At 36.9% G+C, this 17,171-nt stretch overlaps 2 protein-coding genes across 3 annotated transcripts; one reads left to right on the forward strand and one right to left on the reverse strand.

Annotated features, from left to right (window-relative positions):
* Positions 1-503: 503 nt before the first annotated feature.
* LOC103326097 (ubiquitin-conjugating enzyme E2 35) lies at positions 504-4,749 on the forward strand. Its single transcript, XM_089048116.1, has 8 exons — positions 504-678; positions 937-964; positions 1,201-1,287; positions 2,809-2,867; positions 3,847-3,888; positions 3,985-4,058; positions 4,364-4,461; positions 4,567-4,749. Exons 1-8 carry the CDS (start codon positions 643-645, stop codon positions 4,602-4,604), a joined length of 462 nt encoding a protein of 153 aa, XP_088904242.1. The 5' UTR covers positions 504-642; the 3' UTR covers positions 4,605-4,749.
* Positions 4,750-7,706: 2,957 nt separating this feature from the next.
* On the reverse strand, positions 7,707-11,990 carry TTL1 (tetratricopetide-repeat thioredoxin-like 1). Of its 2 annotated transcripts, XR_016125128.1 has the most exons (8): positions 10,642-11,990; positions 9,878-10,073; positions 9,594-9,769; positions 9,177-9,510; positions 8,864-9,068; positions 8,674-8,780; positions 8,195-8,547; positions 7,840-8,052 (listed from the first exon to the last, which is right to left on the reverse strand). XR_016125128.1 is itself a non-coding variant. In XM_089048117.1 (7 exons), the coding sequence occupies exons 1-7, from the start codon at positions 11,544-11,546 to the stop codon at positions 8,395-8,397; spliced, it is 2,076 nt and encodes a 691-aa protein (XP_088904243.1). In that variant the 5' UTR covers positions 11,547-11,990; the 3' UTR covers positions 7,707-8,394. The 2 variants fall into 2 exon arrangements, 1 of the variants encoding a protein (XP_088904243.1); XM_089048117.1 differs by having other exon boundaries at positions 7,707-8,547.
* Between the last annotated feature and the right edge of the window lie 5,181 nt (positions 11,991-17,171).

Here is a 17,171-nt window from a genome sequence, read left to right on the forward strand (position 1 = left end):
AAAACAGTCCCGCTCACCTAAGGAAAGGAAATGTAGCTAACTTTTTTTTTTTTTTTTTTTTCAAAGGAAGAAACAAGTGAAAAAGAAAAGGGAGTTTCACTAAAACACCAAAATGGGAGTTGAAATTATAAAAAAACCCAACACCCAAAACACTTTATAAACACACTCAAAATCCATCATTACACACACTCAAAACCCATTTATAAACACACCCAAAAAATATACAATTGTTGATTTTGGAGTTGATTTTGGGTGTATTTCTATGTTTAAATAATGCTTGAGTTTTTTTATAAATACATATCTAGAATTGGGTTTATTTATAAATTTGTAAAAAGAAAAATGCCACTAAACTGATCAGTTATTGGCAATCTGTCGGGCATACATGAAAGTTGAAACTCCCCAAAGCAGGAAAAAAAAATAGAGAGAGAGAGAAATAATAAAGATGTCAAAATCATTGCTTTTAAGTTTTGGGAAATAAGAAACACGTAAAATATTCGTAAACCGAGTGCTTATTAAGATTATTTCTTCGTCATAGTGAGAGAAAGAAAGAAACCCAACGCACTCTCTCTCTCTCTACCCCCCCTTCCCTTCTCTCTCTCTGTCGCAAAAACCCTCATTGCGTAGCCTGCAATCGACTTTCGAATGGCCAACAGTAACCTTCCCCGGAGAATCATCAAGGTTCACCCTTCAATCTTCTTCACGATCCCTCTTCTGATTTCCCTCTGATCGCTCTGCTTGTGTCCAAACCAAGAAATTTTGGACTTTCATTTATTTTTTTGTAATTTCATCTTATGTTCTTAGCCTGGAATATGTACTTGCAAATTTGTGATCTTTTTCATTTCTGTCTTCTCTTTCTCAGCTGCCAAACGTGGCTTAGGGTTTTGCGGTTTTATTTTGTGTAATTGTTTAACCACTTTTGTGTTTTTGATCCCACAGGAAACTCAACGTCTCCTCAGTGAGCCTGGTAAGTTGCACTCTTTCCCACTAATTATTTGAGCTTGAATTTGAAGTTGTGCTCTAAATTCTTTTGATTTTTGTGTTAGTTTGTTTTATAAAGCAATCTAAATAGAAATGTGAGCAGGATAGTATTTTTTTTTAGGGTTTAGATGTAAAATATATATATGCTAATTCTGTTGGGTTTTATTTTGATGGGGATTTATGGGGCTTAATTTTTATTTAATACCGGGATTATCTATACAGCACCGGGAATTAGCGCTTCACCATCGGAAGACAATATGCGATATTTCAATGTGATGATCCTTGGCCCAACACAATCTCCTTATGAAGGTATAAATTACTGGACTGCATTATTTTTATACTACATGCATATGTAAGAAATTCAATCTTGTTTGGTTATTATTGTTGCAAGTCTTTTTCTTTTTTCAAGAAAATTTTGGGGAAAACATCAGAAGTGTTTATTTTGTTTTCCATGTGATATATTCATAATTGAGACAACAAGAGCATTAGTTCTTTTGTTTTGTGCACATCCATTTGTAAGTGTGAGCTTTATTTTGGGAGTAAAAGCCTGATGGTAACTTTGATTTGGGGAATGTTTTTAATTTAATCAACAAATTCATGTATCAGAATGATGACTTATGGTGCTTAGCGATGAATAGTCCTACCTCACTTGAAATGTAGTGATCTGCATTACTGGATGTTTGTATTCATTCATATTGTTTCCGGAGAAAGTTGGCTGGAAACAAATTATTGAAGTCGTTGTCTGCTAAAGTTAGATTTAATGAGAATGACTGAGGAGGTGGGAGCATTCCATTAACTCTATAGTGGTTTGTGATCACCGAAGGTTGTCTATTTTTGTGATTTGTTCTTACTCTTGTGTAGTAAAGGAGTATCAGGTCCATATTTCAATATTTTAATGTGACAATGTAGCCCCCGGGAATAATGTTGTGTTGAAGGGCATGATCAACTCTCCCTTGATTTTCGAATGGAAGTATGTATATGAAGCAAACCATCAATGAAGGACTGCAGCTTCTACCATGTCTTTGGAGCAAGTAGTCAGTCTAGTGACATTGCCTAAGTGTGAACACTTGTTTTGGTTATTGGAATAGCCGGTAGTTTTTCTTGAGAGCCTTAACACTTTGCAAGGGATAAGTAGAGAATTGGAGAAAACATGATATCTATTGAAGATAATAAAATTGATTTTCCTGTTAGTGATTTTTGCAATATTCAGAAAGACTGAGTGCAGGCTAATTGAGGACTAGTGCGAGATCGTGCTACTCAGAAAGGCAGGCTAATTGAGGAGATATTGTAGCAATCATCCCCATACTCGAGGAGAGCTATATCTCACCTAAAGAAATCTGTTTTTCGCTTGTACTGTCAGAAAAGTGCAGTCCGTTTCTCTAGCACCTGTCTATCTTTGTGAGTTCGTTGGCCTGTTAGAGGTGTATGACATTCATGTGACGCAACTGTGTCAAATCATGGACAGTGAACCAGGTCCTAGATTAATGATGATACCCTTTCTCACAACTCCGACTTTTTTTTTCTTTTCTCTCTTCATATAACCAAGTAACATCTGTGTATACTGCTTATACTTGAGAAAATTTCTCTTTACATCTGCATTGAGTAACAATGTACTTTGCTACGTGGTTGAGCTTGTGTCAAATGATGGCAGCTTATTTTTCTTAGTCGGATAATTTTGTAAATGAAAAATCAGATGTCAGTTATAGAAATGTATTACGGGTTTACTTGGTTTCCTTTTTCTTGTTACTCCCTTGTTTTTCCTTTTCTGTTGTTTAGAATTGATTTGCAAATTTAACGATGTGTATTTGTTTGTTTGAAATATTTGTTCAGGAGGAGTTTTCAAGTTGGAACTATTTTTGCCAGAAGAATATCCAATGGCTGCTCCAAAGGTACTTTGATTTGAAGTCTTTTCAGTATGAAACAAACACAAAGGGTAAAATATTGGGGGAGAGTATGAAATAAAACATTTCGATGGATAGGAGCACTTTTAATTCTTGCTTCAGATGTGTGGAGTTTCACTGTTATTTAATAAATGGGTTTTATCTTCACAGTTAATTCGTTCCTTGTTTATATTAAATTTCAACTTAGTTTTGTTCCCTTTGTATTTTTTACTTGCCGTGCAATTTGATGGGATGCCATGCTTTGCTAGTCGCATGTGGTGTATGCCTACAAAAGTGGCGGTGTGTTTTGAGAACTGGATTGAACCTGGGTAGTCTGTTAATGTTGATGTTGTAATTTACCAAGAAGAAACTAGTATTTGGTATGTGCATAGTTAATGCATGTGCATTGGATCTTTAGGATCTTAGAAGGCAGTTCTTAAACTCGCCCAAACTAAAGAAGTTAAATAGCTTAAGTCTTTTGGCCTGTCATGTAGCTAGAAGGGAAAGGAGATGCAATTTGGTAAATATTATCGTTTACATAACACATTTTGACACTGATTCTGATCGCTAATAATTTATGGACTGGAATGTTTCCAATTTTTTCTGAGTACATTGCCAATGTTGATTATGAATGAAAATGTCATAGGTTTAATAGTTGTGCTTTAATGGTTTTTCTTTGAGTTAGAACTAATGTAAGACCAATCTGCATATATTCATCTTTGCTAGCAACTGTTATCAATTGTGGCAGTCTGGGATTGAATAGTTCGCTATCCTTTCATAGGATACCAACATGGTACTGGAAACTGTTAAAGACTTATAAGGAAACTGTGTTGTCATTATGTAGTAATTTTACAAATGTGCTAGGATGTGGTTCCAGTTTTGCAGTGTCCAGCACCACACCACCTTCTGCCTTAGCATGCTTCTCCGCATCCTTATATTCCTTATCTTGTGTGTATCAAGTAATTATTTGTTTTTTCCCTTGTATCAGGTTCGATTTCTCACCAAAATTTATCATCCTAACATTGACAAGGTAGGCTGTGCCTTCTCGTTATTTTCTTCCTTTTACTTTCAAAGGTTTAGCAAGTAGTAGTTTCTTGCCTTTTTATGAATGGTTTTCTTAATGCAGCTGGGAAGGATATGCCTTGACATTTTGAAAGACAAATGGAGTCCTGCTCTCCAGATACGAACTGTACTTTTGAGGTATCATTATTTCATATTGCCTTTGTAGTGAATCTATTACCTGTTCTGAGATCAAAACATAAGAAACACCTGTGCGGGTCACAGATTAAAATATCACGACAAACTGTTTGTTCAATTCAAAACAAATTTTGATATAATTCATTCTGGTATAATGTAGAGTTCATGCAGCTGCCATTTCTGCTGCTTTATTCTTATAGTCACTGTACTTGATTTGGGAAAATGTTTTAATGTGATGAATGGTTATATATTTTTTAAGTAAAAATTGAAACTGAATCATCGGCAATGTTGCCATCATTTTCTGCTAGTATTCAGGCACTTTTGAGTGCTCCAAACCCCGACGATCCGCTCTCTGAGAACATCGCCAAACATTGGAAATCGAATGAGGCTGAAGCGGTTGAAACAGGTAATATTGATAGTGTTCCTTTTTATTGGTTTTTCCCTTGCCGAGCTAGAACTGTAATATCAATTAACAATGCTAAAGCTAATTTGTTCTTCCTTATTCCCGCAGCAAAGGAATGGACCCGTTTATATGCAAGTGGTGTGTGATGGCATGGTGCAAGTTTATCATTCCCTCAAATAACATTGTTGCAATGTATGCTATTCACTGTCATTTTAGATGAAAGAATTGGAAGAATTGATATTTGAAATATTGGAGTTTAATGTTCTCAAGCTACCATTTATTGCCTGATAATTGTTTCATCTCTTGGAAGCTTGTGTGAAGATACATTTATCTTCGGTCCCAAGTGTCGACTGGGGATTATTATAGGCACACAAAATATGGATTTCTGGTAATCGATAGTGTGAATAATTCTTTACCAATTTTCTTTCTCGTTTCCTGATGTGTCTTTCTCAGAATCTGCAGGGCGTTCCTTGCCTCGTCGTTGCAAATACTTTGGCATTTTTAACCGAGAGCATTTTGTTCTTCCTCCTTTGCCTTAAAACATCACGTACTAGTAAGCCTAGGCACTGGTCTGAAGTTAATGAGGCCACTACTTCTTCTAAACACTTTCAAGTAGGCAAGCGGCTTGTAGTTCAAATAATTAAGAGTATTTACTTTTGTATACGAGATAAACCACATGGAAACCGAGTAGCGCTTTCTGTAGGGTTTTTTAAATGATCGGTAAATGAAAGCATCTCTTATAGTTCTCTCATAATAATTTTTAACATTAAGTGATTTTTTTATAGTTTACTAAAAGGGCTAGGATTTCCAAATTTTTTAAAAAATCAATTGTCATTCGAAATAAACAATGCTAAACGGTTACTTAAGCATGATTAAGTCAAGGCTATCACTAATCTTTGTGTGGGCTTTTTTGCTTTTGGGTTTCGGCCAGGGTAAATACAACTAATATTTAATGAAAGATTGGAAAGTATGTGATGAGGCGGCATGAGTGACACCCTTTTTAAAAAAATTGTATATTAAAAGAAGTAACCCATGCAAGAAAATACAAAAGGATAACCGCATTAATTAATTAATGTCCATTGCCGATAAGAGACCAATGGTGGACCTAATCTCCCCAGACTTGAAAACGCCACAAAACGACATGGCTCTGAGAATCTGATTAGATCACAAGAAATCTTAAAGAACTCTGAATTTACTGTTTGAGTTTCACTGTTTCTTTTTTTGTTTCTTCTGTTCATTTACTTTAGATGGATCGTACAAATTGTAAGAACGTTACTTGCGAGGCTTTTACTGCCCTACAGATGTAGGGTAAGGACACGTCACACGTACGTAGGGTACTCCAAAAGTCAAGTACCCTCCACTGTCCTCTTTCTCTTTCTGCTCAACGCCACGCGCGCGACTTTGTTTTTGTGTTTTTTTTTTTTTTTTGGTGAATTAGTTTTTTCTCTTTATTTATAGTATTTTTATTTTTATTAAAGTCTGACCACGTGAGCAGTCATCCGCCGGCCGTTTGACCGCTGCGACGCACCGACCCGGGCGATTCAGACATGTGACCATTGCATTTATATTTATTAATAAATTTTAGAGAACAAATTACATATCACTACCAAAACATGACTCAATAGTTTGATTATTGGTCCTACTCCTATCCTACCACATATATCCGTGTCTTCATAGCACAGTTTTTTTTTTCATAAATAAAAACATAACACTATATTCTTTTAATTATGAATTTTTTGTTAAAAGAAAATTTCATTAAAATAGCTTAAAGTGCTTCTTGAAAAAGCAGTCAGAGTCACTTTTCGTAATCAAACAAGACATTCTGAAAATGCTCGTGAACAAAGGATCACAAAAGTGCTTTTAGTTACCCGAAATGCTAAAATCATAGTAGTCCCTTTGAAATATAAGGTCGATAAGATAAGGACCCTCAACCACCACCAATCTCTCTCCTTTTATTCTTTAATGATAGGCCGGTTTTGTTGTTAATAATAAAGGGGAAGCCCTAATTTGTCACGTACCCAATCAAAGTTATGTTGAATGTAGACTAGACATGGTCCGTCAACAACCACAACTCAGAGCAAGCAAGCAGAAGAAGAAGACACTTGAGAATATATATATATATATATATATATATATATATATATATATATAAAGAAAAGGTCTATTTCTTGGGTGGTCACTGTCAGCACAAGGCGCCCGACCGACCCAGACATTTGATATTAGCAAGCACCGATTGCGCTTTTTGGACTTTATAATTAGGAGAGGTTTTAGTGTTTTTTAGACACAAGCGATATTTAAGAAAGAGGTATTTGAATATAAGACCTTGGGCGCAATCTTGAATTATAGAGGTTTTAGTTAGCTATGCATAAGGGTGTATTGAGTAATTTGCGGCTCTTTGCCCCCACATTATGTCCTCTATGTCAAACACAATCATATAATTAGCTAATTATTATAATAATTAGCAACTCAACAAGCAATTAGTGGTTGCCAAAAGCAGAAGCAAACAAAAGCAATAGTGGCCTTGAGGAGGAAATAAAAATAGAACTTCTTGCAAACAACGTACATTTCTTTTACAATATCTTATATAAAATATATTATATAAATCATGATGTAAAAACAGAGGCATTATTGATGTATGCAAAATATTTCTCCACGAAAGGACATGTACTTGAGAAGAAAGGGAATTGAATAGTTTCAACTACCAAGTCCATCCACCCACTTAATAAGAAAACCAACCTTGAAGCTTCATTAAAAACTCACTTACTTTACCCCTGTCAACAAGTCGACAATTCCCATTATGGAAACCCAAAAAACTGAACTACCAAATCAGTCCACACCGACAATCAAAAGATGGTTACTGCTCTGTCAGCCTGCAATCTGTAGCCATCACAAATTTCACCCTCACCAGTCACCATTTACATTGCCAGCTGAGAAGAACTTGCATGTCACAAGAATATCACTATTTTGCTATCATCATCCAAGCGAAATTGGATGGGGATAGCAAAACAGTGTAATATAAAAGTTTTTCTCCAGCTACTGAAGGGTTATAGCATTAAGGCTTAGATTTTGATACTCCCTAGAATTCTGAGTTTTGCTTAAAACTAATCAACACAAGTTTAATCTCACTAACCAAAACACACTTGTGCAAAAGGATAAAAGTACATTAACTCAAGGCCATACATAATTGAAGGTGCAAATTCAAGGTTAGATAAGAACATGATATAGAATGGAAAATATGTGCAACGACAAGAACAGAAAAATAGAAATTTTTATTGTTGAATAATTGGTTTGAGAAAAGAAACAACAATAATAACATATTCATCCTTCCTTCACTAACCCAGTAAGTACCCACCGGACATCCAATCTCCCTCATGACTTCCATTGTTTTGTATATATCACATATATACATGTACAGATCCTCTGCTACAGCCAGCCAGCCAGCTCTCTCTCTCTCTCTCTCCTCTCTCTCACTGAGACACAGACTCTCTCTCTCTCTCTCTCTCTCAAATAAAACTAAAAGGCCAATTTAAACAATTGTACACAGTTATCATTTTTTTTTTTTTTTGGAAGTGGGGATACAGGAACCAGGCCGGCCTACATGAGAATGAAAATGAAAAAAGTTCAAAGATATGGTAAAAAGGAAAAAAGGAGAAAAGGAGAAAGGAGGAAGAAAGTGGAACCAGAGAGCAATGAGGAATGAATGAATAAATAAAAACTGAAGAAGGAACTAAGCTACCTCTCTGGGATCCACTGGCATTGGTCGCTAACGAGATTATTTGGTGATTCTGATTATGTCACAGGTATCTTGTAAAGCTTATATGGTGGGAGGCAGAAAGGAAGGGCTGTAGGAGAGTTCCTAACAAACTGGGGGCCGGGGAGCAACAAGAAAAACTCAAAACTACGGCAGAGCAGCAGAATTACAGTACAGTCCTGATTCTAGAAGCTATAATGCCTGACCGAGTGTTCCAACATTTGACGGCTGGGGCGCACCATTTCCTTCACTCGGCTACCATTTTTGTAAATCTTGAATGTTGGTACAATCCTCACATTTTCAGTGTTTGCAACTGCTTGGTTTTCTTCAATGTCAACCTATGATGCATCACCATAATAAGTACATAAATTTCCTTCTCTTAAATATACTAACATACCAAGTACCAGAGCATGCAAAGCGTAGTCAAACTAGAATACGATGCATTATATCAGTCAGTAATTTACCTTGAGGAAATTTATGGATGGGTACCGGCCACAAAGTGTGTCCAGAAAAGGAGATATTTGCTTGCATTGGAAATCAGAGGCTGCTTTAAAATGGACCACAGAGACACCTGTACATATGACTTTTAGGCACTTGTGCAATGATGTAGTGTAAAAATAAGAAGGTGAGAGACCTGTAGATGGGGAGGCCTACCTGGTAAAGCCATTGCAGCTCTGAACTGCTCAAGACCTAATATTTCTTCTACTTCACCGCCAAACTTCATATTATAAACTTCTTCCCCGCGGGATTTTTTTAATGCAACTTGAGCATGAAAAAAAGATTCAGCAACTTCATTGTCGTCAGGAAGCTCCTTCCTCAAGACCTCATAATCTCTAACAGCATCTACCCATCTTTCTAGCTGTAATACACAAAAATCTAACAAACTAAATTGCACATTTTTTACAAAAGGAAAAATACATAAAGAAAAAGGAAAATAAAATGATTGAGGTTTAGAAATGCATTTTACCTTGCTGTTTGAGGCAGCCCTTCTAAGTAGGGCTTTTGTGTAATTGGGTTTAATACATAGGGCCTGGTTGCAGTCTTCAACGGATCGCTCCCACATCCCAAGTTTAAACCAACAAGCTGCTCTGTTGCAAAATAGAACAGAGTTTGAAGGATCAAGCCTCAGACCATCTCCGTATGCTGAGCAAGCTTCAGTGAACCTTTCGGACTTGAAGAGATCATTGCCTCGGGCACGGGCTCTCACAACCATACGCACATTATTAAGCAGCACTGCAGCTTCAATGTTCCGAGGATCAATCAGCCCAGCTTTCTCAGCAGCAGTAACTGCATTCTCAAACCTGCAACATCCATCATCTATCCTCACTCTCCACAAAAACTTAACCATCTTATTTCTGATGAAGCCTAGAATCTTTGAACTCACCTTCCAAATGCCATCTCAATTTGGGCCACGACAAAGTAACTGTAAGCTTCAGAAAGCATCCCAAAGAACTTAGATTGTGAGGGGTTGGTCTCTAATTTGGGTGTGTTTGATAAGACTAATTCAGCATCATCAATTTGGTGGAGCTTCAAAAGTGCTTCCGCTCTACACATACAGAGCTGTAAATTCAATTTGAACAAGTTCAGCATTTCGCTACACTTTCCATTGCAACAAATCATCCAATCCTGGTAGACAAAACTTATAGAAACTTAGAGATTAATATTTACCTGAGGAGAAAAGTCAGCTCCAGAAGCAATAGTAGCATCACATTCCCTCAATACACTTTTCCAATCTCCTACACGACGGGAATCTGTACATTTTTTGAGATGCTTCTCTACTGCCTGCAATTTCTGTAACTCAGCCGGATCTGGCTTCAACCCTGGAAAACAAAGGTGCCTCCTGGCATTTTCAACTTGTCCTAACCTGCCATAACATGGGATTCTGTCAACTAAATTCCCTGCTGCATTAAGCTGGAGAAATACATTGAAATTCAATCCACCTACAATTATATAAACCATTAAAACACTGGATCTGTAGAATTTAAATCTAAACGAACCAGCAAAAATTTGGAGCTCCACTGAAAACCTCTAAAGAAGATTCCAGTAAGCTGGTATATCAAGCAATACAAAAAATTGCAACACAACTGAATCTGTCCATTCCACTAGTCAAATTCAACTAATTGCTACCCAAGGAAGCATATATATGTTTATCCAGGAAACTAGAATGACACATGGAAATTATAGACACATATTAACTAATGTAGAAATCTAAAGCAACAAGAAAAATACAGGAGAACAAATCAACAATTCAAATCAAAAGGGCAAACCAGAGCAGAATGAACCAGATCCAAGGACCAAACAAGCAGAGACATTCTGTACAATGTTGACCAGCTAATTAACAAGACTGACACTAACCCATCACCAACTAATTCACCAACATGTCAGCTTCAAAAATGAACTGAGCTTTAGTGTTTTGCATCCCAACAACTCACCTAAGAAACAAAGACCCCAAACGCTGGTGAGCTCTGCCATAATTGGGATCCAACCTTACTGCCTCTTCACATTCCCTCACGGCCTCCACCAGCCGCCCGAGACCGATCAATGCCGCCGCCCGGTTGCTCCGGTAGGCTGGATTGGCCGGAGACAATGCGATTGCCCGATCGTACAAGCTCAAAGCCTCCGCAAAATGGCCTCTTCTGTACTGCTCATTCCCAGCTCTCTTCACCTCCTCTGGATCCGCACTCACCATTGTTCTCTTCAACAAGTCTCCGCCGCCAGTTACCCTCGAAGTCACAGTACTCACCGCCTCTATGCCGCCACCTTTCGCCGCCGGGCCGCCCCGCATTATGCTCCCGTGACCGTAATTGCCCATACCCGAACCCAAAACATCGCTTCTGGAGCTCCGGTTTGGGACCAAACCCGTTTTTAAGATTTTTCCAGACGGGCATATGTTCCCAGTGGGCAAAACATTGAGTGGCGGAGAGTTCACAGAGCTCTGACCCGAGTATATTAAGGGATGGGTGGAGCCGGAATCGGATCTTGTATGACCCGGTTTGAAATTTCGGGTGTTTCCGGCGGATCGGACGCTCTCGGCGGCGGTGGGACTGCTCTCACTAGAGCCTGACAGCTCGCCGGAGTGGTTGTTTGGGGCTGAATCGGACCTTTTGGCAGCTGGGTTGGGCCCATTTCGGCCTGAGAACGATCCGGACGAGCTGGAGCTACTACTTGTTGCAGTGGCAAGACCGCCGCTTTGACGGGTCCGAAGAGGGGAAACGGGTGAACCCAGATCGAGTTCTCGAAAATCAGGCTTGTTGGCTTCGCAACTCAGCGAGTCACGGAAGCGATCGTTGAGCGAGTCGAGGCCTAGCTCCGAAATGGGCTTCCCAGAATGCGACATTTCCAAAAACAAAAGCAAAGCTTGTAAATTTTTCTATCTCTCCCCCTCTGTAAATTTCGGTACTTTTTCTCCTTTCTGGGGTCCGCACCCTCAGCAATGTATGCGAGTGAAGCTACTCCAAGAAGAACAACAATGGCGGCAAGCAGACACACAAAAACCCAGAAGCAGCAGAAAATGAAGAGGCTTTGATGAAGACATCAATAGATACACAGAGAGAGAGGGGAAAAAGAAGCCGAGATGGGGATCTCGTGATATAAAAGAAGGAAGCAAAGAATGAATGTGAAGTCCTTAGAGAGAAGAGAGAGAGAGAGAGAGAAAGAAAGAAAGAAAGAAAGAAAGGAGAGAACTTTTTTATTATTGTTTTTTCTTCCCTTTCTCTCTTTCACCTGCTGCTTCACGAGACAGGCTTCTCTCTTCTCCTCTTGTTTGTATTTTTATCATCAATTTTCTTTCTCAGTCTAAAATCTAAAATCTCTAATAAAAATCCAATATCTATCTCTCTCTTCTCTCTTCTTTGGCTACTCTCCAACCTTCCTCCATAAATCGCTTTATTTGTTGTTTTTTTCTTGCAGAAATTAGTACCATGGAGGCCTACTCTCCCTTTAGAGGCTGTGAGCAGCACACACACACTCCCCACTCTCTTCAATGGTGACACCTAATCTTTGGCATTTGTGCTCTCTCTCTCTCTCTGTTTTTCATGGCCTTCCTTTCCTCTCCTTCTGTCAACAAATTGATTTTGACTTCACATTGGCTTAAGCCTCATTATGACCTATTTTTAATCATGTAGATTTTGCTTAAGGCATGAAAGGTGACAACATGGGAAAATAAAGTGCCAGCTTGTATATATGAATTCATCTTTTCTTAAATAATGCTTGTATATTAAATAAAAACTCACGGTGGGAATGCTCTCGACGGTTTGTATTTCTAGTACTTCTCTTTTCAAAGTTGGTAAACACAACTTCAAATTCTTCTATTCTAAAATGAGTATGTAACATGTGTGAATAGTCAAATGAGTACTCGTGAACATGTGTGAAATATTCAAAAGATGAATATTTAGGATTGATTGTAGAGAAGGTGCACAAATTACATCGATGATGTTAGACTGCTTCGCTTCCATACTAACCTTATATGTGACATTCATTTTCTTTTTATTACATTGAGAGGGATTGATACGAACACTTACATTTTCTAATAATAACTTATTTATCTTATACATGATCTTTCTAAAGGATTTGTAACTCAAGTGATTATGAGTATTTACCTGTGCTAATATCTCTTGTATTTATATAATAAAAAATCTTATATGTGATATTCTCAATTAATACGAGCAATTAATTAAAAATTTTATTTGAGCATGTATTTCAAATTAATTGATACGCGTGATGCTTTTATTCATATTTGACATGTTACATATATTAATTATAGCTTTTATATAATGTTCGAATTCCGCACATTTCTTTTAACAAAAAGCTCAATGAAAAATGATATTAACTTGCAAATCAGTTGTCTCAAATTCAAACATTCGTAGCATCTTAATAGTGTTTATAAAAGATTTTTCATAATAAAAGAGAGAGAAAAAGAAAAGAAAAAAGATACACAAAACCAAACAAAACAGAAGGCTCAATGGTCCCTAACCACGTTGGGCTGAAAGCCTTGTCAGTAGTGTTGACAATGACAACGACCATGAATTCGTGAAGTGAAATGGTGTGAGTATTTACACCTTAGCATTAATGTTTTTTTGACGAGCTACTTCTCCTCACATCCTAGATTCCCCGTACTACTCTCCAGATTTTTTATTTTCCTACGCAAGCCAGAATAAAAACACAAGATTTAATTTAATGACTGCTCAAAATCAAATTACCAAAACACCCTCCACGGTCTAGCTTGTTTCCCATTTCTACCCCTCTGATTTCCCATTATTTACGGATATGCCTCGAAACCCTCCGGTCCACCTGTTTCGCTGTCTTTCCTTCTTCGATAAGCCCGAGAGAAAAAAAGAGAGTTCAAAGTGAAAACGTTGAATGAGAGTGGCAGGGGCATTATAGAAGATGAGCAATGAGACTGGGGGTATTTTAGTAATATCGGGTGGGTATCGACAGAAGTAGCTGGCCATGTGCAGGTGAGAGTGCCGTGCCAGCTGGCCCATTCAGAGAATTCCTCAAGCCAAACAGTGGCGTCCAGCTAAGCTTCAAACGGCAGGGGCTGACATCGTTTAGTAAGGATACGGAGAATATGCCTCTGGAGAGAAACGTTGTCGTTTTTGAGACGTTGGATGGTGATGGTGACAGCAGCAGAGAAGCAGGGCCGTCCCTTCCCAGTGACGTTTGCATGGAAAGCAAAGGAGAATGATGACCAGGCAATCCATTTCATGCCAGGTAGGCTAAATAAACCTGGCATGGATTTTTTTTTTCTTTCTCTTTCATTTTTTATTGTTGTATTTAGTTTTTTTTTTAATTATAAAAAAAAATCATGAAATCGAAGATATTCAGGGTCTTCTTGTAGCATGTTGGTTTTGTGTCACATCTAACGTTCGATTAGCATGCAAGGAGTTTATAGTTGAAGTGATTAATAATTTATGGTCATTTATCTTTGTATCTGAAATCTTATATTTGATTTCCACTTCCTCCAATATCGCTTTATATAAATAAAATATTCAATCAACACTAAATCAATGAAGAAAAATAAATAAAAAATGCTAAATAACATGCATTAATTCTCTATTATCCATATTCAATAATTTTGAGCTAGGCAATGCCACATAAGGGATTTCTTTGTTTTCACGTAATTGTAAATTTAGCATCTACAATTTATTTTTGTGGTACTTTATTCAATGGTCAAATAGAAATTGAATTTTATTGGGACATTTTTTGCAGTGAAGGTTACAAGTGGTTTTTGTTTGTGAGTATGTGAAAATTGCAATCTATCTTGATAATTTGCTTAGTATATGCACTTTAGTATTTAAAAATAGAAATAAATTAAAATGAGTTGGAGAATTTTGAGCGATCAACTAGCTATTAATCTAGCATAAATTCTTATAAGTCAAGAACATAAAACCGAAAGAAAAAAAAATCTCAAATTCGAATCTCCACCTACTCAAAAGTGGAAGAAAAAAAACATATAAGCCCACACCAAAAGAAGAAAACGAAAATGGAGAGGTATTTCCAACATGCAGATAATATCATAATACGTATGTTACAAAATGGTACGTGGCTGTCACGTGTCAAATCATTTACAGATAAAAATGGGCATGTGGTGCCACGCAGGCACAACCTCTCTGAGCTGTGAGCCACTAATGTTAGAAAAGAAGAAATTTTTGCATGTAAATTGTAAACAAGAAAATGTTTAAATTCAGAACAAGTGAATAGAGAGGTGCATTTAAATATTGTTCATAGTCAATGGATCTAACCCGATAAAAAAAGGACTTGACTTACAGATCAGTAATCACATATTCGACTCTTTATAACATCTCAATAGTGGGTATGAGAAATTTCATTTCACTTGTAGTTTAGACTATAATTATATTAAAATAAATAAATAAATAAATAAATTTATAATATGTCATAATTTCAGTCTTTTTCATAGAATATGTCCTAACTCAACAGTCATTTTCAAATGCAATTGTCATATGCTTTGACAATGTATATTACTTTTTTCACCCTCCTAACCTGATTTGACCAAACTACTTGCTTTCTCATTTTCAAATATTTTGTGTTTTTTGTTGTTGCTTATTTCACACTATCTAATCTAACACTTGAAAAAAAATAACAAGATACATTGCGTGTGTACAAGTTCAGGAGAAGAAAAGGGAAGAAAAAAAACTCAATTTTCAGAAATGGTTATGTCTTTTTCCCTTTCTTCTTAGGTTGCTTGCTTGGAGTCTACATTTGGTATTTTCAGATTTTATGTTACCTATGTTACGTAATCATCGTCACCCGATTGACTTGAATTTGGACTTATAAATCATCATGGTGAGCTAATGATATGAGATCCACGAGAATGATTATTTCATTTAAAATTTCACTTAAATAAACTAGACATCACTCAAGTCGAATAAATCTTATAAAATGGCGATGGAAAAATATTAAGCAAGATCACAACTAATTTCACTTAAAAGGGTTTTGAGTCATATACATTCTTGTGAATGACTATTGTTTATACGCAATTGTATATTGAAATCTATCCAGATGAATGAAATTTTTTGCATTACCATCATAAAAAAAGACAGCCAATTTTTGATGGCATTTAAAACAGTTCCATGTCAAAGTACCTACAAAAACGACACCGACAAAGTAGTTCTCTCTTAATCCAACGGCCTGGATTATCTCGAGGGCCTCCAAGTCAATTATTTTTTGTGAAAAAATGGTTGATTTCCTCCAATTCCAAGGTGTGTATGTGCATGGACTTTGGAGATATTTTAAGACTTTCACAAACTGTATTTAAAAAGGGTATAAATAAAATAAAATAAGAGAAAGTGCGACATTTACAGAATCAAAATATTTATTAAGTGTTAAATCTTCTGGGGAAGGTTCAATGTAAAATGAACAGTGCCCAAAGATGCATCCTCATAGGGCATTGCATCCTGCCCTAATTTATTTGTTTATTAAGATGATTCTCTCTCTCTCTCTCTCTCTCTCTCTCTCTAGCCCACCATGACAATGGATGGAGGAGTTGGAGTTCTTTTTATGGGCCAGGAGTGCTCATGGTTTTGGTGTTAGATGTCTCCCTCTTTGTGTCCCAAACATTAATGGATGTAAACAAAGGTCATCAATCTATATCCCCTCCGTACACACACCAAGTTTGTATTACTATTATATAAGCCGGCAAGCCAAGTTCATTGGCTTGACCATGTTTCTACATTTAGTGTTCTCATATGGGGGTCTTAATTAGGTGGTCTCGGCATATTCTGGTGACAATTCCCACCACCGTAGCCCTACCAATAGGCCAATTTAGACCGTCAAACGAATTAGGGATGGGGATAACAACACGATAGGGTGGGGATGGGTATGTTTTCATTATCGTCTCTGCTTCTATTTATATTTCTCAACACTTATCCTCATTACTGTCACGTCGCATAATGTGAGAGTTCTTTGTCTTCTAATCTTACATCTAGGCTAATGTCGACACCATTATATTTTGGTTTTTACAGGCAAATGTATGTGGCAAAATAATTGACATAAGAACATATAAAGTTACAGCAGCACTTTTATTAGTTTGCAATCAATTCATTCAACTTTGTTTTGTAGTGCAAACGTAAGTTCATCATTTCATTTTGGCCCAGTTTGACTGTTAAGGCATGGTAAAAAAAACAAAAAAAATGCATCTTCTTTTTCAAAATTACTGTTTATGTGACTTAAGTAATTAATTAATTAATTAATTACCAGCCCTCAATTCTTGGACAATCTGCCTCTCTTTATAGTGACCAAATGTAGTCGACCGTTGGGTCAGATTTAATTAATCCATACCGAAAAAACTAGTCAGATTTGACCATTAGGAATGAAAGCTTAGAATTCACTGCAGGTTTTATGTACGTAAATGCACTACATTGGTGAGATTTGAAATTTTGCCCATTTTGGAGTAAAAATAATAATTAAGGACACCTTTTTGACTTAATTAACTTATGATCAT

The sequence above is a fragment of the Prunus mume genome, linkage group LG3 (genome assembly GCF_029339155.1).
Source record: "Prunus mume cultivar Tortuosa linkage group LG3, ASM2933915v1, whole genome shotgun sequence".
NCBI lineage: Eukaryota > Viridiplantae > Streptophyta > Magnoliopsida > Rosales > Rosaceae > Prunus > Prunus mume.

Coding starts and splice junctions, on each gene's coding strand:
- LOC103326097 (XM_089048116.1), top strand. CDS start 643: ATGGCCAACAGTAACCTTCCCCGGAGAATCATCAAG. Junction 2,868..3,846: donor ATCCAATGGCTGCTCCAAAG/GTACTTTGATTT, acceptor CCCTTGTATCAG/GTTCGATTTCTCACCAAAAT. Junction 4,059..4,363: donor ATACGAACTGTACTTTTGAG/GTATCATTATTT, acceptor ATTTTCTGCTAG/TATTCAGGCACTTTTGAGTG.
- TTL1 (XM_089048117.1), bottom strand. CDS start 11,546: ATGTCGCATTCTGGGAAGCCCATTTCGGAGCTAGGCCTCGACTCGCTC. Junction 9,511..9,593: donor ATTGAGATGGCATTTGGAAG/GTGAGTTCAAAG, acceptor TGGATGTTGCAG/GTTTGAGAATGCAGTTACTG. Junction 8,548..8,673: donor CATCCATAAATTTCCTCAAG/GTAAATTACTGA, acceptor GATGCATCATAG/GTTGACATTGAAGAAAACCA.